Source organism: Leopardus geoffroyi, chromosome B2, assembly GCF_018350155.1.
Source record: "Leopardus geoffroyi isolate Oge1 chromosome B2, O.geoffroyi_Oge1_pat1.0, whole genome shotgun sequence".
NCBI classification, from domain to species: domain Eukaryota; kingdom Metazoa; phylum Chordata; class Mammalia; order Carnivora; family Felidae; genus Leopardus; species Leopardus geoffroyi.
In genome coordinates, this window is record NC_059332.1 from 26652350 (window position 1) to 26679896 (window position 27547).

General features: G+C 35.5%; 1 protein-coding gene across 3 annotated transcripts in view; it reads left to right on the top strand.

Annotated features, from left to right (window-relative positions):
• The window catches only part of GMDS (GDP-mannose 4,6-dehydratase), a 642226-nt gene that overhangs the window by 280401 nt on the left and 334278 nt on the right, over positions 1-27547 (top strand). For all 3 annotated transcript variants that reach the window (XM_045497606.1, XM_045497607.1, XM_045497608.1), the window contains 2 exons: positions 15129-15321; positions 16198-16302. In XM_045497606.1, coding sequence (XP_045353562.1) covers positions 15129-15321; positions 16198-16302 — 298 coding nt within the window. The remainder of the gene's footprint in view (positions 1-15128; positions 15322-16197; positions 16303-27547) is intronic.

A 27547-nucleotide genomic window follows, 5' to 3' on the forward strand; every position in this document is an offset into this window, starting at 1 on the left:
ACTGTTCTGATTACTATAGCTTTGTAATATAGCTTGAAATCAGGAAGCATAATGCCTCCAGTTTTGTTCTTTCTCAATATTGCTTTGACAATTAAGGGTCTTTTGTGGTCCCATACAGATTTTAGGATTGTTTGTTTTATTTATGTGAAAAATGACAGTGTAATTTTCATAGGGATTATATTAGATCTGTATATTGTTTTGTGTAGTATGAACATTTTAACAATATTAGTTCTTTCAATCCATGACCATGGTAATCTCTACATTTGTGTCTTCTTCAGTTTCTTTCATCAATGCCTTGTAGTTTTCAATATATAGGTCTTTCACCTCCTTGGTTGAAATTAATTTTAGTTCTTTTCTTCTTTTTGATGCAATTGTAAATGGCATTGTTTTTTAAATTACTCTTTCTGATAGTTTGTCATTAGTATAAATAAACAATGGATTTTTGTGTATTGATTTTGTATCCTCCATTGTCACTGAATTTGTTTACTCGTTCTAACAGCTTTTTGATGGAGTCTTTAGGGTTTTCTATATATAATATGTCATCTGCAAATAATGATAGTTTTACTTTTTCCTTTCCAATGTGGATAATTTTTATTTCTTTTCCTTGCCTAAATGCTCAGGCTAGGACTTCCAATACTATGCTGTATAAAAGTGGGGAGAATGGGCATCCTTGTGTTATTCCTGATATTAGAGGAAACAGTTTCAGCCTGTCACCATTGAGTATGATTTTAGCCGTGGGCTTGTCATATATGGCCTTTATTTTGTTGAAGTATGTTTCCTCTTTACCTGCTTTGTTCAGTTTTTATCATAAATGGGTATTGAATTTGGTCATTTGCTTTTTCTTCATCTTTTGAGATGATCATACATTTTTATCCTGCATATTGTTAGTTTGATGTGTCACATTGACTGATATACAGGTGTTGAACCATTCTGGCATCTTTGGAACAAATCCCACTTGGGGCGCCTGGGTGGCGCAGTCGGTTAAGCGTCCGACTTCAGCCAGGTCACGATCTCGCGGTCCGTGAGTTCGAGCCCCGCGTCAGGCTCTGGGCTGATGGCTCAGAGCCTGGAGGCTGTTTCCGATTCTGTGTCTCCCTCTCTCTCTGCCCCTCCCCCGTTCATGCTCTGTCTCTCTCTGTCCCAAAAATAAATAAACGTTGAAAAAAAAAATTAAAAAAAAAATCCCACTTGCTCATGGTGTATGATATTTTTAATGATCATTAAAATTCAGTTTGCTAATTCAGTTTGCCAATAATTATTGATTTATTTACATCAGTGTTTACCAGGGATATTATCCTTTATTTTATTTATTTATTTTGGTGGCATCATTGTCTGGTTTTGGTATCAAGATAGTGCTGAATTTGTAAAATGTATTTGAAAAAGGTTTCCCTGCTTCTGTTTTTTGGAAGTGTTTGAGAGGTATTGGTATTCTTTGAATGTTTGGCCGAAATAACCAGTGAAGCCATCTGGTATTGGACTTTTGTTTTTTTTAAGAGTCTTTGATTACCAATTCAATCTCCTTTTTATAATTGGTCTACTCAGATTTTCTGTTTCATCATGATTTAGTCTTGATGGGTTGTATGTTTCTAGGAATTTATTCATTTCTTCTAAGTTGTCTAGTTTGTTGGGGTTTAATTGGTCCTAGTAGTCTCTTATGATTCTTTTTCTTTTCTGTCGGTTTCAATTATAACATCTCTTTCATTTCTCATTTTATTTGAGCACCCTCTCTTTTTTTTCTTGGTGAGTCAAGTTAAAGGTTTGTCAATTTATCTTTAACGAAGAAGCAGCCCTCAGTTTCATTGATCTTTAATACCATCTTCTTGTCTTTTTAGTCTCTATTTCATTTATTTCTGCTCTAATCTTTGTTATTTCCTTTCTTCTACTAGCTTTGTTTTTGTTCTTTTTCTAGTTCCTTGAGGTCTGAAGTTAGGTTGCTTATTTGAAACTTTTCATGTTTCTTCAGAAAGGCATTTATCACTATGAACTTATAAGCCTTTTAGAACTGCTTTTTCTGCATCCCATACATTTTGTTATGTTACATTTCCATTTTGTTTCTCTCAGGGTATTTTGTTTGTTTTTTTCTTTTGATTTCTCCTTTTACCCGTTGGTTATTCAGTAGCATGTTGTTGATTTGCCACATATTTGTGAATTTTCCAGTTTTCTTCATGTAATTTGTAGTTTCATTCCTTTGTGGTCAGAAAGGTGTTTGATAAGATTTTAATCTTCTTAAATTTGTTAAGTTTGTTTTGTGGCCTAAGGTAGGATCTCTTTTAGAGGAGTTTTTCTTCTTTAACCACATTCTAAAGTATTGATACTCTGTCACTACCACTCAATATACAGCAGACATTCTTTCCTATGCCATGACTCCTTCAAGTAGTCTGGTGAAGCCTATACATATTCTCAGAGTAATGTTTTTGAAAAGCATAAAGCAAAACAGTTAGGGTTACAAAGGAAACGAATTATATTCATATGCTAATATTATAATTATTAAAAGCCAGGCTTGTGATGTAATAATGTGATGTGATACATTATATGGCGAGACCTGAAGTCACCACTGTGACTTCAAAGCAGTGATGGGCACAAGTGATACTTTAAGACCTTTGTAGCAACTATGCTGTGGTATAAAAATGTCTTGAATATCCATTGGTGAAAAAGTCACATGTAGTGCTATTATTACTAAGGATTTTTGCTTATATTCAAAATTGAAAGAAATTGTCAATTTCAGATAGAATTTGCTAGAAATGAAAGTGTATATTTTTCTTATCCAGATCTACATGCCTCCTTGAATTCTATCCATGGACCTTGTGGACCTTGGTTTAGTATTCCAATGTAATTACTTTCGTGTAGTAAGCTTGTATTTCTGCTTATTTGTAGAGAATCTTTGTAACTTTTGCTCTTGAAAAATTGGATAGTTACTTCTGGTATTGTTTTTTCATACAAAAATCATTACAGGTCTTTCTATGTTTATCACCAGCTGATACAACTCTGTAAACTGGAAAACAAAAAGATGTCTGCTATAGCTGATTTATGATAATTGGAGTCACAAAGTATTTTTTTTTAATTTTTTTTTTCAACGTTTATTTATTTTTGGGACAGAGAGAGACAGAGCATGAATGGGGGCGGCGCAGAGAGAGAGGGAGACACAGAATCGGAAACAGGCTCCAGGCTCTGAGCCATCAGCCCAGAGCCTGACGCGGGGCTCGAACTCACGGACCGCGAGATCGTGACCTGGCTGAAGTCGGACACTTAACCGACTGCGCCACCCAGGCGCCCCCACAAAGTATTTTTAAATTAAGATTTTCTACAAAACCTAGAGACATAGTTTAATTGTTTTCTTTTTTTCAACTTGTGGTCTCTCTTAAATGAGAAATCAAGAAAGGTTTTAAAGAATGGCCAGAGATTCTTGGAGATACAGAATGTGGCAAAGAATTGTGACCAAGGTGTTATTGCTGAAGTGGGGGACAAAAACTCATGTCAGAAATGAAGATTTTCAAACTGAAAGAATTCAAACTGAAGCTGTCCTGGGACAGCTGAGCTTCCTTTTGGTGTTAGTAAATGGGAAGAGTGATAAGATTTAATAAGGTATTGCAGTGTGGTTGACCTTCCACAGCAGGAACTGTGCTCTTCAAGAAGGCAAAAACGTTAGAAAACTCTATGAGTAGAATACCATATATCTTTTCTACTCTGATTAGAAAAAGTTTCAATTTGTCTTGATGGTAAAAATATGGTGTGAAAAAAAAGTTTATGTTAGTCATTCATTCATTCATTCATTCATTCAACAAATCTAACTTGGCTAGTAAGCAATAGGAATGACACATGGAAAAGCCTGGTCCCCACACTGTGGGGAGTAGACAGAGACAAAAGCAGTATGGTGCTGCCTTGACTCTATCAGAGTTTTTTTGGAGCATGGTACATCTGGGGACTGTTACCTTGTTCTGTATAATGAAAGTTCTGATTCCCTCTGAGAGTCCTTAGTCTACTTTGAGGATTTCAAAAACTTATTGGAAACTACATATTAATTTATATTGGACATATAAAGGTAAATAAAGATATCACATTTGTTCAGTCTGGCAGGAGTGTATCACTTCAATGAAGTAATGCCCTTATGATTATTTGGTGTTCCAATTTGTAGTTATAAAAGGTTTTGAACAAAAATACAAGTGCAGTGAATAAGGAAAAATCATATAAAATCAGGTTTATAAATGTGAGTAATAAATGTTTCTGATCTGGGCCTTGGCTGGGCTGGGGGCAAAAAAGATGCATCTTGGACTGTAGTGCACAGCGAGAAGCCCTTGTTGAAATGATGTTGCTCCTCAGTTCTAGAACCATTGTTCCTCCTCAGTACCTGCTAAACAAACTACAGGCTGGCATGTAAGACCTTTCCCAGAATGACTTCTACTGGTGTTTACAAAATTAGTTCCTTCTGTTTCTTGTCCTTTCTCCATCTAAACTGGAGGCTTCTTGTTTCCTAAACATGGCCAGTGCATTTTCCCTCCTTTTGCTCATGCTGGCCCATCCATTAGATGGCTTCATACCCCTCCATCTACATTTGCTTATGTAGGCCATCTCTTCTCTGAGCCCTTTTTGATTTGTCCTTGTCATCTCTGCTCCTTTAAGTCTATATCCCTACCTTGTTACAAACATTTCAGCCATGCCTGTCTTAATTCCTATTGCATTCATTTTGTAACCTCTTCACACCTCTTACTTTTTCTTTTTCTTCTTTTTTTTCTTTTTCTTAGAGTGCAAGTGGGGGAGAGGGGAAGAGGGTGAGAGAGAGTGAGAGAGAGAGAGAGAGAGAATCTTCTCAACCAGGCTCCATGCCCAGCACAAATCCTGACACAGGGCTCGGTCCCACAGCCCTGGGATCATGACCTGAGCCAAAATCAATAGTCAGATGCTCAACTGACTGAGTCACCCAGGAGCCACCACATTTTTTTCTGATCTGTACCCATAAGACAAGTGAGGAATACAGGGGTCTGTTTCTTTACACCTTTGTATTTCCTATAATCAGGATATGTTGCCCTGCTGCTTGGGGACGGTGCTTCTAAAACAGGAGTGCACCCTCTCTAGATCCCCTCAAGGAAGCCCTTCCTGCCCACTGACATACAATTCTTCAGAATCCATACTTGTTTCACTCTGTTAAAACAGATTTACTTCTAGTCCCAGCTGCTAAATAAATGCCAGCTTTGCTGGATTTCTGCTGAGAAAGGCTGATTCATGATGGAAAGTAATGTTTTATTGTTGTTCTCATTGGCTAATAACTCTCACTTGTAGATTCAAAGTCTTGAGGAGTAGTAAAACAGTGCAGCTGCTTGTGTGGTCTTAGGCATTTCCAGCCTACTGGTATTTTGAGCCTCCTATGTCTCTAAAAGCAAATGTTAGAGGAAGTGTTCTGGTCTCTGGTTATCTTTTTCAATATATAGTTCTTTTGCCACACCAGTCTTTTCTCTGAGGCAACATTTTTATTCAGGAAACTTTGGCTCATTCATTGAGATTTTTAAAATTTCATATACTTCATATGTAAAGTTCACTCCATTATTAATTGTAAAATAAGGTCATTGAGAAATTACATGCCTAAACTTCAGATTTAGTGCCACTGTATTCATTCAAATAATGTTTCTGGAGCACCTTCTGTGTGACAGGAACTCTTCTAAGTGGTAGGAAGCCTGGGGGAAAAACACCAATAACCTGCTGTCCTCAGAGAGCTTATAGGCTGGCTAAACAAATGAAGACACTTAGAGTCAAATGTGTTGGGTACTCTGGAGAGATGTCTGCAGTGAGAGGATGGGTTGGAAAGAACTGTTTGCTCTAAATGGCAAGGTCAGGGAAGGCTTTGTGAGGGAAAGAAGTGAAGGGAGCCAGCCAAGCAAATATACAGGGGCAAAATGTTCTGAGTGGAGGAAAGAGTGAACACCCAGGCCCTGAGGTAGGGCTTACTGGGAGCATTGAGGGACTAATGGGGCTGGCATGGAGGCAGATAGGGAGTGAGGTTGGAGAGGCCAAGTCATGTTGGACTTGGAGGCTGCAAACAACATACATTATAAGGGTATACGGATAGCTGAGTGGTCTCACGCTACACCTACTACAAATAACTTTGTGTATCTTTAAATTCCTCTATAAAGTTTTCTTTGTGTTTCAGGTGAAAAACATTTCTGACCTCATGTATTCAATTTTGGTGATCATTTTTAATAGGTAAAAATGGCAGCACTGCAGTCACCGCCATTTTGGAAACCAATCTACTAATTGGACATAGTTCATGTTCTCTTATAATAAGCTAATATAAATAACATTTTAAATGTCATCATCAACACAATTTTCTCATCCTACTTGGTTAGAATGCTCACTTCCAGCTCTGCTCATTTTTCGTGTGGTTATAGAATGGACATGAATTTATGATAACCTTGAAGAGGAATAAGGCTTTAAAGATGGTAGAATTATCATTATTATTTGCTTTATTTAATGTGAAATCTAGCACAGTGAACCCAGACCTGCAGTATAATAGTCTGATACAATTAAAACAGTTCTAGAATTTACATTCCAATCTGCAGTCTATGTAGAATTGCACTGTAAACCTTCAGTTCATGTCTGGATCCCACATAGACTTTTAGGTGACCATTTCTAATTTTCTTTTTGTTTTAAGTGAGGCCATGATTTACCACTGATATACAAATGAGGATAACTGAGGATATCTGTTTATGTCTTTGAATGTTGAGAAGAGCAATTTTCTTTATATTTGTACTTGAATTAACTATTTTCTTTTAATTTTAAATACTTCTCTGGTTCTATAAGGCTTTACTACTCTTCTCTGAGACTGTCCTAATAGTGTGTTACAGATGAGGATATCCCACTATAAGATCTTTGGACATTTCAATAACCCATTTCTCCTACACCCACTTCATTGATTATAGTCTAAGATGGTTCTCCTTTACTCTGAATTCTACCTCTTTTATAGTGTAGTATTTAATCATTAAACCTTTGTTTAATAATTGTTATACTAAAGCTTTGAAATTTATGTAGAATTTTGTCCATCTTGCTCTTGGAAATTTTACCTATTTCAGTACTGTGAAATTACCAACCCTTTCTATAATTCTGGTAGCCTGTTTTCTTTTCTACTAGTTTTTGGGGTTTTTTTTGTATTTTTATTTTGTTATTTGTATATTTGACATTTAAATTCCTTATTTGTTTACACGCTGTCTTCATTCAACAAATACCATGCCAAGCAATGTTTCAGTCTGACGGGTACAATAGAAAAGATAAAATCCTCGCCGTCAAGGAGCTTACATTTTGATGAAGGAGATAGAAAATAAACAAGTAACAGATAATATATTAAAATGAAGAAGAAATGAAGCAGCGTGGAGTCCTGGGTAAATATAGAGATGACAAAGCATTGGGTGTTTTAGATACAGAGGAAGGCAAAGAAGCCCTTTCTGAGGGGTGACATCTGAACAGAGATAAGGGAAGAAAAAAGAGAGATAATAAAGAAGGAAGAACACACACACATAGAAGGGACACAAGTGTAAAGGTTGTAGGCAGGAGTTGGCACTAGTCTGGGGACAGCAGAATGTCCAGAGAGGTAGGGTCGTTAGTGAGAGAAAGCAGAGTAGGCAATGAGATGGAGAAGCACTTGGGGGCCGGGTGGGAGGAGGACTGTGGTTGAACTAGTAGCTGCTCAGGTGCTGCTATAGTCCTGGTGAAAGGTGATGCAGCTTTCATAAGGATGCTGCAGATGGTAGTGGGGAAGGTGTTATTTCTGTGAATTCTGAAGGACAAGAAGGGCATCCATGAAACCTAGGTTTTGTCTCAAGCGGTAGGTAAATGGGTATCATTTGCAGAGGAGAGGCCAAGGGAAGAACTTTGGCGACAACATCCAGAATTCTGTTTTGAGCCAGTTCAACATGAGATGGTATGAAGCCTGTCAAACAGATGGGAAGAAATGGCGGGGGGGAGTCCTACAGCTCAGGTCCAGGCAGGCCTGGAGATGGACCCTTGGGGTCCTAGGCACAGTGATGCTAATGTGAAACCCAGACCGAGTGAGACACCTCACAGTGGGTGGGAAGGAGCCACAGGGCCAGAGTGGAAATGGTGGGACAGCACAAGAGCCCAGGAAGTTGTGTCAGTGAAGTAGAAGAGAATTAGAAGAAGGTAGGGCTCCAAAAGCCAAGTGAAGAAAAAAATTTTAGAAGGGGAAGGTGGGGACTAATTTTGTAGGCTTTGGTTTTTTATCAGTCTTATTTTTTTGTTCTCCTTATTAGATAAAATAAGTTCCTACTGTTAACAGAGTCTCCATGCCTCTGAAAATGCAGCTCTGTTCGTGATCGGAAGCATACTCCATATTCATCCTGTAATATTGAGGAAATATGGAAGAAGTAATGATAAACTTTTTTTTAATTATTCAGTCTTGGCCCAAAAATATAATTATGATTTAGTTCAGGGTGCAGAAAGCTCTTTCTGTAAAGAGCCAGTTAGTAAATATTTTCGTTTTTGTAGAATATATATTCTGTGTCTCAGCTACTCAACTCTGCTGTTACAGTGTGAAAGCAATCATAGAAAACACATAAATGAATGCATGTGGCTGTGTTTCTATAAAACTTTATTACAAAAACAGGCATAGGAACAGATTTGGCCTGTAACTTTCCAGACCCCTGATGTTTCGGTGTATTTCAGAATCGTACTTGTAACCATGAGAGGTTTATCAAGCTACAGAGGAGTAGTCTGATTTTTTTTTTTTTTTAAAGAAAGCCAGTTAATTTGTTGCTCTATATTATAAAACCTTGTGGACAGTTAGATTTTATTAGCCAATCATATTCTTCAGCATTTTGAACATTAAACATATGCTGAATTCTTGATGGACTTACTAAAAAAATCTGTATGGAACCATCCTGCCCTATAACTCCCACTCCCCTGCCATATTTACTTTCTTAAGCCTAACTGCTTTTAATTCTTTTGGACATGATTAATTGGATATTCTAGCACAAGAAAAGCTTTTTGTTGTGCAGAATCTCCTTATCCTGTGTTTCAGAAATAGGAGCATATATATACACAATGACTTCTGCTTCACTGTGAATATAAAATACAATTATATAATATATATAACTTTCCTGTAAGTATAGTATGTGGCTTCAACACTTGCCTTCAGCCTTCTGTGCCTCAGTTTTGGTGTTTACCTGTTTTAGGATTAAACATGTATATGCAAGATGTTTAGAATGATATCTGCTCAATATTGAGTATTCATATGTCAGCTTTTCTTTTCATATAGCTGTTTACATAATATGTATATAAATGAAAAAAAAATAGCCAAAGAGAAAAAAATATCCAACATTGTCTTGCCCTTCGTACTTGACTGATCCCATCAAGACAGATTCCAAATGTGATTGGATATTAATTTATACATAAAAAGATTTAAGTATTGGCTTGGCTGATATGTAGAAAGGATCTTAAAGATCATCTGGTTCACGGTTTTTTCATCTGCATTTCATGAATCGTTAGAAACTGTAGACAACATGGCAACACTCTGCATGTATACCTGCACACATGTACATGCATACACAGTTGCACATATATGCATTTCTGTGTCTTGCCAGAGTCTGAGGCTTTCATTGTGTCCTCACAGAGTGAGTCTCAGAAAGGCTGAACACTGAGCACCATTCCAGGAATGGAGACCCAGATTTGCTGTTCCTGACTTTTAGTGTGACTTTTATCAAGTCATTCTTTGTGAACCTCAGAACTGGTTTCTATTTCTCCTAGAATTGTTATAAACCTCCAACAAAAGCATTTTTGAATTGTAAAATGTCCTATAAATGTATAGTGGTGGCACTATACTATAAGAAAACTACAGCCAGGAAGAGTGGTTGAGTGGTCTGCTCAAGAGCCCTGACATCCCCATCTTCTGAGATCCACTCAATGAACTATACCCTCAAATTGGAGACACAGCTTTTTTTTTTTTTTTTTTTGAGAACAAAATGACCCAATTCCAAGACCATTCAGTGGAAAAAGAATAGCCTTTTCAGCAAACAGTGCTGGGACTTGACATCGATGTGCAAACAACTACTTTGGACTTCTGGCTCACCACATACATAAAAATTAGCCAAAACTGATTGAAGATCTAAACATGAGAAATAAAACTATAAAACTCTTGGAATAAAACTAGAAGTAAGTCTTTATGCTCTTGAGTTAAGCAAAGCATTTTTTTTTCAACGTTTATTTATTTTTGGGACAGAGAGAGACAGAGCATGAACGGGGGAGGGGCAGAGAGAGAGGGAGACACAGAATCGGAAACAGGCTCCAGGCTCTGAGCCATCAGCCCAGAGCCTGACGGGGCTCGAACTCACGGACCACGAGATTGTGACCTGGCTGAAGTCGGACGCTTAACCGACTGCGCCACCCAGGCGCCCCATGCAAAGCATTTTAAGATATGACACCAAAGCACAAACACAAAAGAAAAATTAGATAAATTGGACTTTTATGTTTCATAGGATACCATTAAGAAAGTGAAAGTGTTTGTATACCTTAAATTTACACAATGTTACATGTCAGTTACCTATCAATAAAGCTGGGGAAAAAAGTAAAAAGACAATTACAATCCATGTATCTGGTAAGAGATTTTTATCCAGAATGTATAAAGAACTTTTATAACTCAATAATAAAAAAGATAAATAACCAAACTTAAAAATGGGCAAAAGATCTGAATAGACATCTCTGCAAATAAGATGTACAAATGACCAATAGGCACATGAAAGGATGCTTAACATCATTAGTCATTAGGTAAGTGCAAATCAAAACCACAGTGAGAAATTTGTGTGGAACCATGAAAGAATCCTAATAACCAAAGCAAAATCTTGAGAACAAAGCTAGAGGCACCATGATGCTTCCTGATTTCAAGAGGTACCATACTTCCTGATTACGAGCTGTCATATAAAGCTATTGTAACCAAAACAATATGGTATTGGCATAAAAACAGATGCATAGATCATTTGAACAGAACCAAGACCCCTGAAATAAACCTATACATAGATGGTAACTAATTTATGATGAAAGAACCAAGAATGTATAATGGGGAAAGGACAGTCTTCCTAATAAATAGCATTGGGAAAATTAGGCAGCCATATACAAAAGAATTAAACTGGACCACTATCTGACACCAAACACCAAAATTAAATAAATTAAAGACTTGAATGTAAGACCAGAAAGTATATAACTAGAAAAACAACAACAACAACAACAACACAGGTGGTAAGGTCCTTGACATTGGTACTGGTGATTATTTTTTGGATTTCACACCAAAAGCAAAGGCAACTAAAGCAAAAATAAGTTGGACTACATTAAACTGAAAAGCTTCTGCACAGCAATAGAAACCATCAATAGACTGGAAAGGCAACCTACTGAATGGGAGAAAATATTTGCAAATCATATATCTGATAAGGGTCTAACATCCAAAATAAAGACTTCAAACAACTCAATAGCAAAAAAAAAAATCTGATTTAAAAATGTGCAGATCTGAATAGACATTTTTCTAAAAAAAGACAGATGGCCAACACATACATGACAAGGTGCTCAATATCAATCATCAGGGAAATGCAAATCAATACCATAATGAGATATCATATTGTACCTGTTAGAATAGCTATTATCAAAAAGTCAAGAGAAAGCAAGTGTTGGTGAGGATGTGGAGAAAAGGGGACCCTTGTGCACTATTAGTGGGAATATAGGAATGTATTGGTGTAGCCACTGTGGAAAACAGCATGGAGTTTCCTTAAAAAATTAAAAATAGAACTACCATATGATCCAGCAATTCCTAAGGAAATGAAAACACTAATTGGAAAAGGTAGTTACATCCTCATGTTCATTGCAGCATTATTAACAGTAGCAAAGATATGGAAGCAACCTAAGTGTCCATCGATGGCTGAATGGATAAAGCAGATGTGGTGAATATATACAATGGAATATTGTATTAAGAAGGAAAGAAGGACATCCTGCTATTTGTGACAACATGCAAGAAACTTGAAGGCATTATGATAAGTAAAAAAGGCCAGACAGAGACAGATAACTACTCATGATACTACTTTATGATCTCATGTGTATGTGGAATCTAAAAAAAAGTAAAAGAGAAAACAAATACAGTCATAGATACAGAGAATAATTTAGTCATTGCCAGAGACAAGGGAGTGGGGTGGTGGACAGTGGATGAAATGGGTGAAGGTGGTCAAAATGTACAGACTTGCAATTGTAAAGTAAATAAGTCATGGTGATGTATAGTATGATGACTATAGTTAATAATGCTGTATTGTATCATTTGCAAGTTGTTAAGAGACTAGATCTTAAAAGTCATCATCAAAAATTTTGTAACTGTGTGTGGTGTTGGATGTTAACTAGACTTGTGGCCATTTCATGATATATGCATATACCAAATTATTATTGTACACCTGGAACTAAGATAATATTTTATGTCTATTATACCTTAATAATAAAAAAACCCACAGTGATATACAACTTCACACTCTCTAGGATGTCTACAATCAATAAGACAGACTATAATAAGTGTTGAGTAGACTGTGGAACAATTGGAACCCTTATTTAGTGCTGGTAAGAATGTGAAATGGTGCAGCCACTTTAGAAAATAATGTGGCAGTTCCTCAAAATGTTAAATGTTGTATGCAAATGACACTACTTCTAGGTACATGTCCAAGAGAAATGGAAATATGATATGTGAAAGAAGCCAGTTATAAAAGGCCACATGTTATGATTCCATATATATGAAACATCCAGAATAGGTCACTGCATAGATGCAGGAAGTAGATTAGTGACTGTGGGGGTGGGAAGGGAAGATGGGCAAGAGATTGCTAATAGGTATGGTGTTTCTTTAGGGGATGATGAACACATTCTGGAATTAGATGGCGGTGATGAGTGCATAATGCTGTGAATACTAAAAACCACTGAGTCGTAAACTTTAACAGGGTCAATTTTATGGTATGAAAATTTTATTGTAATAAACTGTTACTTGAAAAGTGTAACCCCAAATTGTGCTTTCTTGCCTATGAAAGCTTGGGAGGAAACATACTTTTATCCTATTTAAAAAAAATTTTGGGGCGGTACCTGGGTGGCTTAGTCGGTTAAGCGTCTGATTCCAGCTCAGGTCATGATCTCACGGTTCGTGAGTTCGAGCCCCATGTCGGGCTCTGTGCTGACAGCTCAGAGCCTGGAGCCTGCTTCAGATTCTGTGTCTCCCTCTCCTCTCTGCCCTGCCCCTGCTTGTACTCTGTCTCTCTGACCCTCGAAAATAAATAAACATGTAAAAAAAATTAATAAAAAAATAAAAATAAATTTTTTAAGGGTTTATTTATTCTTGAGAGAGAAAGAGCACAAGCAGGGGAGGGCCAGAGAGAGAAGGAGACACAGAATCTGAAGCAGGCTACAGTCTCTGAGCTGTCAGCACAAGGCTGGATGTGAGGCTCGAAGTCACAAACTGTGTGAGATTATGACCTGAACCGTAGTTGGGTGTTTAACCAACTGAGCCACCCAGGCACCCCTACTCTTATCCTGTTTTAGCTCACGTCTGCCATGTGAATTTTACTGACAGGCCTAGATGACATGCGTTTAGAGTCAGGTCTGTGGTCACCAATCGCCCAAGTTCCCTAAAGACAGACTGCACAAGACTGCAGCTTGTGCCCAGGTGACACTCAGGACTGGCAGCAATGAGGGCCGGTAACCTCACTCACCTCAGAGAGGGGTTTTTCCAGGTGAAGATTGAGGTCATTCACCAGGCAGCAGGGAAGCATCTTTGTATTGTGCCCAGCTGTTATTGGCCTGCAAATAAACCAGTGACAAAGATTTTCATCATTACTATTTGGGGACATTTTAATATTAGGTTAATTTATATTTATTGTGCTTAGAAATAATTTAAGAAAAATAATATATCAGTCACATTTATTTTTAAGAACCATCCTAAGGAAGTGCAAAATATTTAATTATTCCTTGAAACCTCTTTTTGGAAATCATTCAATTCTATACATTAGTACTTACTGTATTTAATGTGCCTCAAAATTAAAAGATTATGTATGCATGTGATATGCTAAAAAATTGTATCTTAGTTAAAAATTAAAAAAATAAAACAATCTTTTAAAAAAATCAACTGTGTCCAAAACACATATTCTCAAACTTCTCTGCATAAAAGTCAACTGGGATTGACTCATTATAAATGTGGATTTCCTAGGATTCTACCCCCAAGAGATTGGTTCATTCTGGAATTTTAGAAATACCACAGGTGATTCTGAGGAGCAAGGGTTTGCACTTTGAGAACCACTGCCATAGGGAATTCAGCCTAGAATTAAGAAGTAATATGTGTGTTTAAAGTGTTCTTCACTTTACCATGGATAATTAATAGATATTTCTTAAGATATTTTTCATCAAGATATTATTTGATGTTAGAATAGATCACATTCATACTCTTAATCTGCTATTAGAAAATATTTTTCCATGATTTTTATTTATTTTTATTTCTTTTTTTTTATAATTTTTTAATGTGTATTTATTTTTGAGAGAGAGAGAGAGAGATTGAGCACAAACAGGGGAGGGGCAGAGAGAGAGGGAGGCACAGAATTCAAAGCACGCTCCAGGCTCTGAGCTGTCAGCACAGAGCCCGACCCGGGGATCGAACTCACGAACTATGAGATCATGACCTATACTAAAGTTGGACACTCAACTGAGTAAGCCACCCAGGCACCCCTCTTTTTCTTTTTTTTTAATTTTAAATCCAAGTTAGTTAACATATAGTGTAATAATGATTTCAGGAATAGAATTTAGTAATTCATCTCTTACATATGACACCCAGTGTTCATCCCAACAAATGCCCTTCTTCCACCCAACACCCCACCAGGAACCCTCAGGTTCTTCTCTGTATTAAGAGTCTATTATGGTTTGTCTTCCTGTCTGTTTTTATCTTATTTTTGCTTCTCTTCCCCTATGTTCATCTGTCTTTTTCTTAAATTCCATATTTGAGTGAAATTGTATGATTTTTTTTATAAGCATAACATTTCTAAGTAAGTGAAATTGTAAAATGTGTTTGTTTTACCACCGTCAGCATCTATGTTGCTGCTAAACATTAATGTAACACTGTCTTCACCTGCTATTTCCAGATTTCTTTTGACTTGGCTGAATATACTGCAGATGTTGATGGAGTTGGCACTTTGCGGCTTCTGGATGCAGTTAAGACCTGTGGCCTTATCAACTCTGTGAAGTTCTACCAAGCCTCAACTAGTGAACTTTATGGGAAAGTGCAAGAAATACCCCAGAAGGAGACAACTCCTTTTTATCCTCGATCACCGTATGGTGAGAACGCATGGGTATAAACTTGTACATGTGCCATGTTCTTTTGGCATGGGTGTGCGTGTTCTGCTTTAATTCTGTTCCTTTCTCTCATCTGAAGTCATTTGAGTGTGAGATTAACACTCAGATTGGACTAAGTGAGCAGACATTGAGAAGCATACCTTTATACACTGCTAACTACAAGTATTTTCTACCATTGCCTCCAGGGTGAAATTACCACTTCACTTCACCAATCCATGTTCATTCAGTCTTCCATACAGATCACTTTGAAAGGAAAATTAGGCCCACATGACTTTTTTTTTACTAAACTGTTGTAAGATTTGCTGAAGTGATAGATTTCATTTCATGTTTTTTATTTTCCCAACGGAAGTTTCCCTGGGTTCAGATATTTAAAAACAAACGAACAAAAAAACCAGGTCTATTATATCTTATATATTTTTTAAAAAAGAGTATTCATGGAAGACTTTAGTGATAAAACTTCTAAGCATCTAGAATATTCAGATTCCTTTTTTTTTTTTTTTTTTTTTTTTTTACTTTCTAATTCCTTAAAACTAAGAAAATGGGAATAAGATCTTAGGTCAACTTGATATATTGCATACTATAGTTGAATCAGTTAGATTGTGGAAGACAGAACTGTGGCTATTACAAAAGTAAAAAATTCTTAAATATTTTCTTGTGCACATGATTAACTGGCAAAGGAACCTTTATTTTGTCTTTGGCTTTCATTCAAATTTTTTTCTATCTTAATGTAATATAAATTATAGTTTTTGCAAGTTGTTACTTATTTAAGATGAGTGAAAATCACTGTCTTTTATAAGGAGACACCATCATTTATAATAATTACTGTCTTTTATTTCCTTTTAAAAAATTGTTCAACAGGGGCAGCAAAACTCTATGCCTATTGGATTGTGGTGAACTTCCGTGAGGCATATAATCTCTTTGCGGTGAATGGCATTCTCTTCAATCACGAGAGTCCTAGAAGAGGTCAGTAAATATGTTAATGGACAAGAGAATTTCAGACTTTTACAACAACTAAAAAAGTTGTATGTTATATTCTGTATATGTACTGTGCAGACTGGGGAAAACTTCACATCTGCTTTTAACTACAATTGACCCTTGCACAACAAGGTTTTGAACTGTGCAGGTCTGCTTATACAGATTTTTCACAGTACAGTACTGACAATGTGTTTTGTCTTATGACTTTATTAATAATATTTTCTTCTATCTAGCTAAGTTTATTGTAAGAATACAGTATATAATACGTATAACATACAAAATATGTGTCAATCAAATGTTTATGTTATTGGTAAGGCTTCTGGTCAACAGTAGTCTATTGGTAGTTAAGTTTAGGGGGAGTCAAAAGTTATATGCATATTTTCTACTGCATGGAGGGTTACCATTCCTTACCTGTCTGCATTGTTCAAGGATCAACTATATTTTGAATGTCAGAAGTGGTAAATGAAAAAATACAAATCCAGACTTAATTATTTAGTAAGTTTGCTAGGTTTTTTATTCAACATGAAAACTGAACACTGTTCTAATTTTACCATTTTCATTGGTAGGTCTTCTCAAGCACATTTTCTTTCTTTTTTTCTTTTTTTCTTTTTTTAATGTTTATTTACGTTTGAGAGAGACAAGACAGAATGCGAGTGGGTTAGGGGCAGAGAGAGAGGGAGACACAGATCTGAAGCAGGATCCAGGCTCCGAGCTGTCAGGACAGAGCCTGACATAGGGCTCAAACTCACGAGCTGTGAGATCATGACCTGAGCTGAAGCTGGCCGCTCAACCGACTGAGCCACCCAGGCACCCCACAAGCACATTTTTAACCTAAATATTAGGAAGTTTCAAAATGAATGGAAAGGAATAAGTAGTAAACTAATGGTTGTTTCTGGAAGTCACTCTTACTTGTGTAGACTCAACTTGTAGAATCCATATATTTTTTTACTTTGAGTCAGTTAGATGTCAATATTCTTTCTTTACATTCCATTGAAATAGACATCCAGAAATTACCATGCTTCTAGAGTATATGTTAAAATAAATTTGAAATCAGTTCTTGTATTTAGAATCATTATCACTTTTTTTCAGAAAACCATATTTGTTTGTATTGCCTTGTTTGCTTCTCATAAGTTTCTGTTGAAACTGTTAGCAACATGCTGGCTTTTCCATTGCAAATGTAAGGTTTTAAATAAGAAAATGTGTACTCTTATCATTATTTCTGATTTGCTGAAGCATGAGAAATCTTTATAAAACTCTTCACAAAATGATACTTGTATACTCTTCACAAAATGATAATTACCTGTACAATACAATTCTGAGAAGTTTTATGAAATTTCACTATCCTTTAGCCTTTTAGCTTGAGAATCATTGAGAAGTCCAGTCCTAATTTGTTTCATTCATGTCCACCAATTAGTAATGCTTATAACTTTTTCAGTGAAATTTTATGTGACTGTATAGCTATATAATTAACCTATAAGTCATGAGGAAAGAGTAAAGTGATAGATTTATAAAGGTATCTTTAGCATCAGTACATTTTTATTTTATAATTGCATAAGTTAAAAATTCCCATGATGGGCCATTAGAGCATAAGAACCCAATCTGTCATGTCTGTTGCTCCAAAAGAAAACAAAAAGCAGCCAGAAAAGTTTCTTTAATTAATTTTGTGGTTGTGGATATTCTTAGTAGAGGGAAAAGGAAAAGGAAGATCGTAGCTATCCTTGCTCACAGCATTTGGTGTGCGGGATGCTCAAGGCATCTGTTCAGTAAATGATAGTCCCTCCCTCTTTCATCCTAAGTATGTTGATACCCATTGTTTGGGTTTTTGTGCTTTCCACCCCTCAACTTTTCCACCTGAAAAACAAAATAAATAAGTAAAAGTCAATTGTTTTGGATAGGTTAGGATAGGGAAAAGCATTGTTAGATATAACTTTCCCTCAAAAAAATCCTCTATTTGCATATCTTATAATGAGAACTAATTTTTGTCTTTGTCAGTGTTAAACACTTTAAAATTTTTTTATTTTATTTACTTTTTTTTAACATTTATTTATTTTTGAGAGAGAGAAAGTATGTGTGAGTGAGTGGGGAAGGGGCAAAGAGAGGGAGACAGAGGATCTGAAGCAGGCTCCACACTGTGAGCATAGTCGAGCCAAATGTGGGGCTCAAACTCATGACCTGAGCTGAAATCAAATCCGCTGCCCAACTGACTGAGCTACCCAGGTGCCCTAAAAAATTTTACTTTAAAATTAATAACTTCTTTCTTCCCTTTCATTCCCTCTCACTGACTCCCAGCTCTGTCCTCAGGCCCACTAAAGCTCCTTCAGAAACATTTCAAGTGTCTTTATCCTTAAACATACAGAAAGGGTTATTCTATATGTAATATTCTACATCTAGGGCTTTTGTTAAATATTTGTTAAAAACTTGATCTTGTAATATACACATTCTGTTTTATTATATACCTGAAAATCAATATTTCATTTTTTATTTCATTTAATATCAAATAATGAAGAATTATAGGGGTATATGTAAAAATGATATAATACTTATTTGTTAAGATTTCTAATAGTTAATACTTAAAGCATTTTTTGAACTTGAAAATTAATTTTCATATTAACTTAGTCCTACAATACTATTATCATTTTCTCACAATTATTATTTTTATTTATTTATTAACCTTTTCCAAGGAGATTCTTTGGAATCTACCATTAAGGAAGTCTTCTTCCTGTGTTTTATTTTTGAATCGTCAGCTTATAAAACAATACCTCTGTGCTAATAAAAATTCAATACATATTTTTAAATGCATGAATGAATAAATGAATGAATATCTCATGTTTTAGTAAAACTTTACTGAGTTGAAAGCTAGGCAGTCTGAATTAGAGAACAATAGGAATTTATGTAAAAGTTTTAAATAAATATTCTTTTACTTATTTCATGCATAAGGGTAACCAAAGGCTAACTATTCTGAAGTAAAGATTAACCCTGACATACTTTAATAAATAGATAAAATTCATTTCTAATTAATAATCTTAGTCTGTATGCCTATAATTGCTATAGTACTTTAAGTTTGTTTTCTTAAGTAGGTTTAGCATTTATACCTCAGTCCTCTTTTGCCCTGTTATCACAGTGATCAAATAAAATACTTTTTTTTTTAATGTTTACTTATTTTGTTGAGAAAGAGTGTGCCAGGTGGGGAGGGGCAGAGAGAAAAGGAGAGAGAATCCAAAGCAAGCTCAGTGCTGTCAGTTCAAAGACTGATATGGGACCTGAAGCCAGGAACCATGAGACCATGACCTGAGCCTAAGTTGGACACTAAACTGACTGAGCCACCCAGGTACACAATACTCTTTTTTTAATGCAGTGGTAAACTTCAACCTAGTCCTAAGGTATATATCCCAAATGCCCAACTAGTAGAGCCCAGACTGATGCAGCCTTTTTGGGGTATGTGCTTTTTCTCTAATGAAAAATAATGAGCAAGGCACCTTTTGACTACAGGAATAGTATTCTATGGGAATTTCTAACTTTAAAAAGTATGAATGAAGCATTTTTCAATATAAACATATTCTAGACCAGAATTTGGCAAATAATGGTTCATGGGTCAAATCCAACCCACCAGCCTATTTTTATATATTAAAAAAAAGTTTTATTGGAGCATAGCCATGTCCATTTGTTTGTATACTAATCTGTGGCTGCTTTCACAGTAGTCTGGTGGCCTGCAAAGCCTAAAATATTTGCTGTCTAGCCCTGTAAGAAAACATTTGCTGGCCCCACCTATAGAATAATTTGTTTCTCAACATCAAGAAACTTTCATTTGGGTTTAATATTTCTCCCAAGGTAGCAAGATAATCTTACACAAAAGATTTCTTATAAATATTGAAGTCAAAGAGAATAAATAATTAACTCATCCATTAACAAAATTCTGAAGTGTTTGGGTCAGTTAGGGTTCTGTTATGCTTTATTGAAGCACTAAGGTGTGGAACCAAATAAACTAGTAACTGACTGAAGATCTGTAGCATAGCTCATTACAGCAGCCCTCCCTCCTGAGTTTGACACTTTTTCCATTATATTTTTGACGGGGTTATATGTCTTTTCTCTATTCCAAATACTTTGTAGTTTTCTTTTTAAGTGTACTTATTTTGCTTTGTTATGGAAAGATCACAATGCCTCTAAAGATAGTTGGGATCACCTGTGTTTGGCATTGAATTAACAGTTGGAAATCATTGATGTAGAGAATGAAGCCAGTAATCAAAGACTTGGCCCCCGTTTCCCTCAGTCAGCCATGTAGTCACTCTTTCAATTAAGGCAAGATAGTTGATATGCTCATGCTTTAGGTATGCTTATTTTATAAAATAGAGGCACTTTAGTAATATTTAGTACAAATTAGTAATGAACAGTAGTTGAAATTCCATAAAGGCATGAAAATGTATGGTATGTATTGTATGCTGTGGGAATAACTACCATGTTTTATATGACAATATCCACAGATATTCATTAGGTGCTTTTATTCGTAAGCACTCAACTTTTTAAAATAAAAAATGTACTATTCTTTTTTGAATTAAAGGGGTAGTTGCTTTATGAATAAATTGCAAAAAACAAGACATCTATCTGAAAACCTTTTTCCCCTCATGTTGTTTCTCCAAATTTGAAGTTCTCTGTTCCCTTTACATATCTCTATATATGTACATAAATACAGTGTTCAGTTTGCCACAAATGTGAACGTGGCTATAGTGACACTTTTCTTCTGGAAATACAGATTTATATATTTTCTATTTAGGAAATAAAGGCTGGGTTTATTGTCTAGCACTATTAAATTTCTTTGAGGAAGGTGTCATGTACAAAAAATCTTTCAGCATTTGTTGCTAAGTGTTTTTGAAAGTTATATCAGTTAATAAGACTGATGTCATACAGCTATTAACTATATAAATTAAACTATGGAAAATATTGAGAAATTTTTAAATTACTTTAAAGTATTTCATGAATAAAGACATTAGAATTTCTTTTTCAATATATTGTTTATCAGTATAAGAGATTTTATAATCTCTTAAGTTTAAGATTATTCTATAAAACAGAACATTAAAACAAGGCTATTTGTAAAGCTAATGGTAATATTTCTAGTTCTTATTGTTTATTAATTTAGAAATAAAGTAACAGGAATTCTTACTATTCATCACCTGGATAATTAAAACATTTTGCTAATTATATTTAATTCTTATATTAGCAGACTACTTTGTCATCTCACAAATAACAAATTTGCTGACCTTTAAAAATTATAAATAATAATATATATGAAATAATATATTGAAAAAAACGTATTTTACATGATCAAGAGTGAACAAAGAGAGATATCCTACCTTCTAGTTTCCAAAGATTAGAAAAGTCAAATGATTAAACTTGACTTGATTTCCTGACTTTAATAACTGTAGCCATCATGATTAAGAGTGAAATGCACATAATATTGAGCATTCATTGTTTGTGATTTTTCCATTTTCAGTATGAGTGTAGAAGTAGTGTCTAATATCTTACAGCTAAGTAATGGTGTAGGTTTCTGAGAGACTTCCCACAGTCTATGTCCTTAAGGAGAAAGCCCACACTAGGAGTGTGTTCCATGAAAGTTCTCTGCTGTCTGGTATCAGCAGGTGGGGCTCAAGTGTCTGCTGGTTCACAATGGTGGGCCCATTGACTTTTGACCCTCACTTGGATGCCACTGGTGTTACAGAAGGAGGTTAGTTTAGCAGTTCCAGTCTTTTTTTTTTTTTTTTTTTTTAATGTTTATTTTGAGAGAGCCAGAGAGAGAGAATGAATCCCAAGCAGGGTCTGCACTGACAGTGCAGAGCACAAAGTGGGGATCGATCTCACAACTGTGAGATCATGACCTGTGCCAAAATCAAGAGGCAGACACTTAACCAACGGAGCCACCCAGGTGCCCCAAGAGTTCCAGTCTTTTTATGAGGATATTTTTCTTACATTGACTCATCTTAATGTGTAGATCATTAGATCAGTCTGGACAATATAGTGACTACTACTTCCAGAATAAACTGAAGAAGTAAAGTTTGGCTATGTGAACCTACCTCATCACTATTAGTTTGCTAGCAATGAATCACATGCAGTGACTGCCTTCATCCCTTGGATTCCTTTAGCCTGAGTAAGAAAGAAACCAGGGTCCATGTCAACAATATTATTTCTTCCATTTTCTTCCCATTCTTTTTCTTCTTTTTTTTTAAGTGTTTAAAACTGGAACATTTACTCAGTTCTACATAAATTAACATTTTTTCTTAGGTTTTCTCCTTTTCTTTCTCCTTCCATGTTTGACCCCTAAATAATGCTGTCACCCACATATGGTGTATTAACTGTGCTACCTTCTCTGTGACCATGGAGTCCTATAAAGAGACTCCATCATTGCCTTCTCCCTCCAGGAGCTCTTTAGTTTCTGGACTCCTGTTTTCTCTAGAATTCCAAGAAAGCCTAATAAATACCACGAAGAGGCTGGGGCATTTATGTGCTTATTTTATTTTGTGTTTCTTAGTCGAGAGGAACTTTTTATCATTTCCCAGATGAAGGAATCAGAGTAGTTTGGCCACATCATCATCATCATCATCATCATCATCGTCAAGCATTATAATAGTGAAAAATGTTACATCCATGAGGTGTTTTGTTGCATTTGACATTGTGATTTAATATCTAAAGGTACTTTTAGAGACATTTTAACTAACTTATTTAACTTACACATCTCTTTATTTGTATGTGGAAATTCATACACCTATTTTTTCTAATTCTTTAATTTAAAAGTGTATAATAACCCATTAAATAATATTCTTTATTTTAAAGAGCTTTTAGGGAACAGTTGATATCCACTTTTATGTATTCTCTCCAAATACCCTCAGAATTTATGAGATGGGAAGGAGTTTAAAGATCACCCCCCTCCCATTGATTTCATCAATGAAGAAACTGGAGCAGCATGAGGTTGTGTTGTCCAAGGTGACAAAACTAACATGTGTCAACACTAAAGCTAGAGGTAATCCTGAAGAGAGAAATGACATAAGCGTTGTTCATATTTGCAGAAATAGCGTGTATATGAACTGTGAGTTGGAAGTGAGCAGATCAACTCCCATGCAGCAGAGCTGGTACTTGTACTATGGAACGAAGCAAGCAGAGAAGTGGGAAATCTATCTCAATTGCTTTTATCTTTTTGTAAAAGACATTGATTGATTTGGTTAATGGAAATATAACCTTTCAGATATTTAGCAGAATAATCATAATAAAATATTACTTTTATAATATTTAAATGTAAATATGCTATGAAGACAATGACTTATCTTGAATATCACCAAAAAGTTGGCAATGAGAAGAAACAGAGCTAATACAAAATATGTTAAAAATCATGTGGTAATAAGAAGATATAAAGTACTTTAAATATACCTGTAATTAAGAGTTTAGGACTACCACAAATGGATGGTGTACTACTACTGTTTAGATATTGAGCCATTTTTAGATGAGTGTAACACATTCCTCTAAATATGGGCTTCATAAGAAATCATATATATCAGTCTAAACACAGTATTCAACTGAAAGAATCTGACATTTTAAGGTTCATGAACTTGTGGTTTTGAGTTTTAGACTTGAGTTTTGTTTTGTTTTGTTTTTTTAGCTACCAAGTGTGTTGCTTTTTAAAATTCCTAACTATATTTATTGTTATAAATTCATCTTCATATGTTTAAGCTATAATTCCTGTAAAAATCAACTAATTAAGTCACAGTAAAATTTTGGATAATTTTCCCCTTCATTTTTTTCTAATAATTGCGCTTATTCATTGCTGGAAGACAGACTAATTCTCAAGGATTTTGGTTCTCAACTGGGAGGGAATGAGGGTAGGAAGAGTGTGACTTTGCCCCTCAGAGGACTTGTGACAATATCTGGAGGTGTTTTTGGTTGTCACAACTGGAAGTGAGGGTAACAGCAGGAATGCTCCTTAATATCTTACAATGCACAAGAAAACCCCAACAGCAAAGAATTATCCAGCCCCAAATGTCAGTGCTAAGGGTGAGGTAGCTGGCTCTAGAATTTCACCCTTGAAATGTTATCATCCTATCTAGATAAATATCATCTATAAGACTGGGATCTTCTTTTTCTTTACCTATCACTTTTATTTTGCAGTAAATCCTTCATGGAGCTTTAGCAAGCATTTACCTAAACACAGGAGAAAAAAAAAGAAAGAAAAGAAAACTTCTGATTTAATAAGTAGCTCCATGTGAAACCATTTAGGTCTTAAGTGTTCTGGTCTTCTATAGGTCAAACACCAGTCAGGGAAACCCAGAGAACAGAATTGTTATTGCAGGGCTCTCCTAATCATTTTGGGCTGAATTCTTACTTTCGTGACCCACTGGTCTGCAGAACCACATCAAAGGTAGGACCTTGACGACCTTCCTTCCACCTCCAAAATAAATGAGCATATTTATCTTTTGTTGTAAGTTATAACAAGAACAAAGCTTTCCTTTGGGAATAAGCAATAGAGTCCATGTTCTGTCTTTGATATAAGACAATAACAAAAATGGATTCAAGATAATTTTTCAATGCATAGGATTACAGTAATATTAGTGTGAGATGTTCACTTTATTTGGGAATTTCCCTTTAAAATTATTTGAATTCATAGATAATTTTAGTACTTTAGGGATAATAGAATTCAGGATATCAATTAAATAACTTATTTTTATAACTAGAACTTATTTTTATTTATTTCAACAGGCAGAAGCATTCATTTGTGTGTGTGTGTGTAAATAAAACAGTATTTTTAAAAATTACAAAGTTATTATTTGCCTGAGTGGCAATTTAGATCATATAGAACTATCAAGAAACAAGCAAACCAATATCTAACAACCCAGTATTTTATTTGTATTTCTGTCTGTTGAAGCTACCTTGTGGTTCTTTTAGATGGGCATCATAGCTTCAATGTATTGAAAGAAAATTTGGCCGCCCATTGCAACATCAGCAGATGAAGTAATCTCATGCTAGAGTTCAGCAGAGCATTAATGTGTTTTACACAATGCCATTTTGTCTGTGTGTAAATGGTTAGATTGTTGGCAACTCACCTTGGACCCACCTGATTTTAGGTGGCCTTTCTGGTTGGGCACAAAGTGACATCATCGGGCTTACTATTACATTTGTAGACTGTGATACTTCACAGATGACATCTGCACTTGGAGATCACAGAGCTGTCTGCTGATATTATTCACTGTGGGGAGATGAGGTGTAATTGCTTAAACATGAAAGACTTTTGAAGCAATAGTTGTTCTAATTGAGGTGGTTGTTACCACTAAATAAAGTCAAGTCCTTCTCACCTACTGAGGTGAGACTTCTGAGACTGTTGAATTGATTTTTTTAATGTTTTGTCACTTCTGTGACATTTACATTTGAAACCAAATGAACAACTGTCTGATCTCACATAGTGCAACTCCCACAGTATAAGCAGGCAGTGTACACGGTGGTTAAGAGTGCATTAAGCCACTCAGAGCCAGGCCTGGATGGAGTCAGCTTGGCTGCAGTACTTTTTCAGACCTCAGTTTCCTCTTCTGTATTACTAATGTGCCTGCCTAATAAGTGCACTGCGAGGGTCAATGAGGCAATATATGTTACCTACCTATGGGTCCAGTGTAAAGCTAAAATAGGAGAGCATATGTGAAAAAGATTAATATAGTACCTGGTGGATTTTGAACATGTGTGTATTTCTTTTTCCTTCTTTATTTCCCTCTTACTGTATTTTCAGCACTGAACCTAGAGTATTTCTTTTTTCCTCCCCTTCTGAGGTAAGACTGTGTTGGAGCCAAACCAATTTGTGGGGTTCTAGTGGCTATTGGCATAAGACTAAGACAGTGAGAAATATAAATCCTGCAGGGCCTGCCAATTAGAGATGGTTTTGAACCACAAACAAAGTATATTAATGATGTTTACAGATGAGTTAGAGTAGTCAATTTATTTGCATGAATTGCAAAAAGAAAAAAAAATGTAGTATTGGAGAATCGCTGTAATCACAGGAAGGCCATTTTCAAATGAGATTCAGGCAGTTAAACCAGTGAACCTTTAAATTAGGGAAATCAAAAAAAGATGATGGATATGGAAGGAGTATGGTAAACATCAAACACGTATGAAAGACCCTTGGGAAAATTAATGAAACCTTCTAGTATTTTTTTAAATGATTCAGATATTTTTATTAATGTCCTTGTGAGAATGCTACATGAAATACAAAGTGCTGTTTTGTCAAAAAAAAAATTATAAACAAGAATTTTTTTTTTTTTTTTTTTTTTTTACTTTTTGGCTATACTTGGAAAAAACACATCAGTACAATTATAATTTAAATTTCATTAATTATAAGATAAATTGCAATTCTTTTCAGAATAGCATTTTCCCTCAAATTCAGTTTGAATCAAAGCTTTCTTTTTCACTATTAATTATGAATTTTGTTTTCCCTTTTAATTGGTTCAGGCTCAGGTAAGGATACAGAAGTATTCAACTGCTTCAATCCAGGTTCTATCACTTAGTAAATGAGCGACTTTTGGCAAGTTTCTCAGTCTTTCTGAGCCTCAGTTTTCTCATCTGTAAAATGGGATAATATTAGTCTTCACTTATGGGGCATCTGGTTGACTCAGACGGTTAAGTGTCTGACTTCAGCTTAGGTCATGATTTCATGGTTCATGGGTTTAAGCCCCATGTCAGGTTCTGTGCTGACAGCTCAGTTTATGACTTTGTGCCCCATGCCAGGCTCACTGCTGTCAGCATAGAGCCTGCTTCAGATCCTCTGTTTCCCTCTTTCTCTGCCTCTCCCCTGCTCATGCTTTCTCTTGCAAAAATAAAAAAAATAAAAAGTGAAAAAATTAAGGAAATAATGTAAATAAAGTTATTAGCACATTGTTACCACTACTACTAGTAATGTTGCATCTGGAGAAGGAGGGTCAATTTGTACCACCTCACAATCTAAAATGTAGGAATAACAAAAAGGAAATTAATGAAGGGATAGACAACTTGTCTTTCCTGAGCAAGTATGGAAGTTAAGCTTTCAGAGCTTGGTAACTGGTAATTAAGGTAGACAAGATGTGATAAAGTAATTTACAGAGTATTGAACATGAAGTATTGGTAAGAATAAGTTCTGAACTTCTGTTGTTTATGGAATGTTTAATTCCCAGAGTTCATTTGAAGACTGAACTCGGAGCAGAAAAGATTTTTCTAGATAAAGGGTTTAAAATCTTACTTT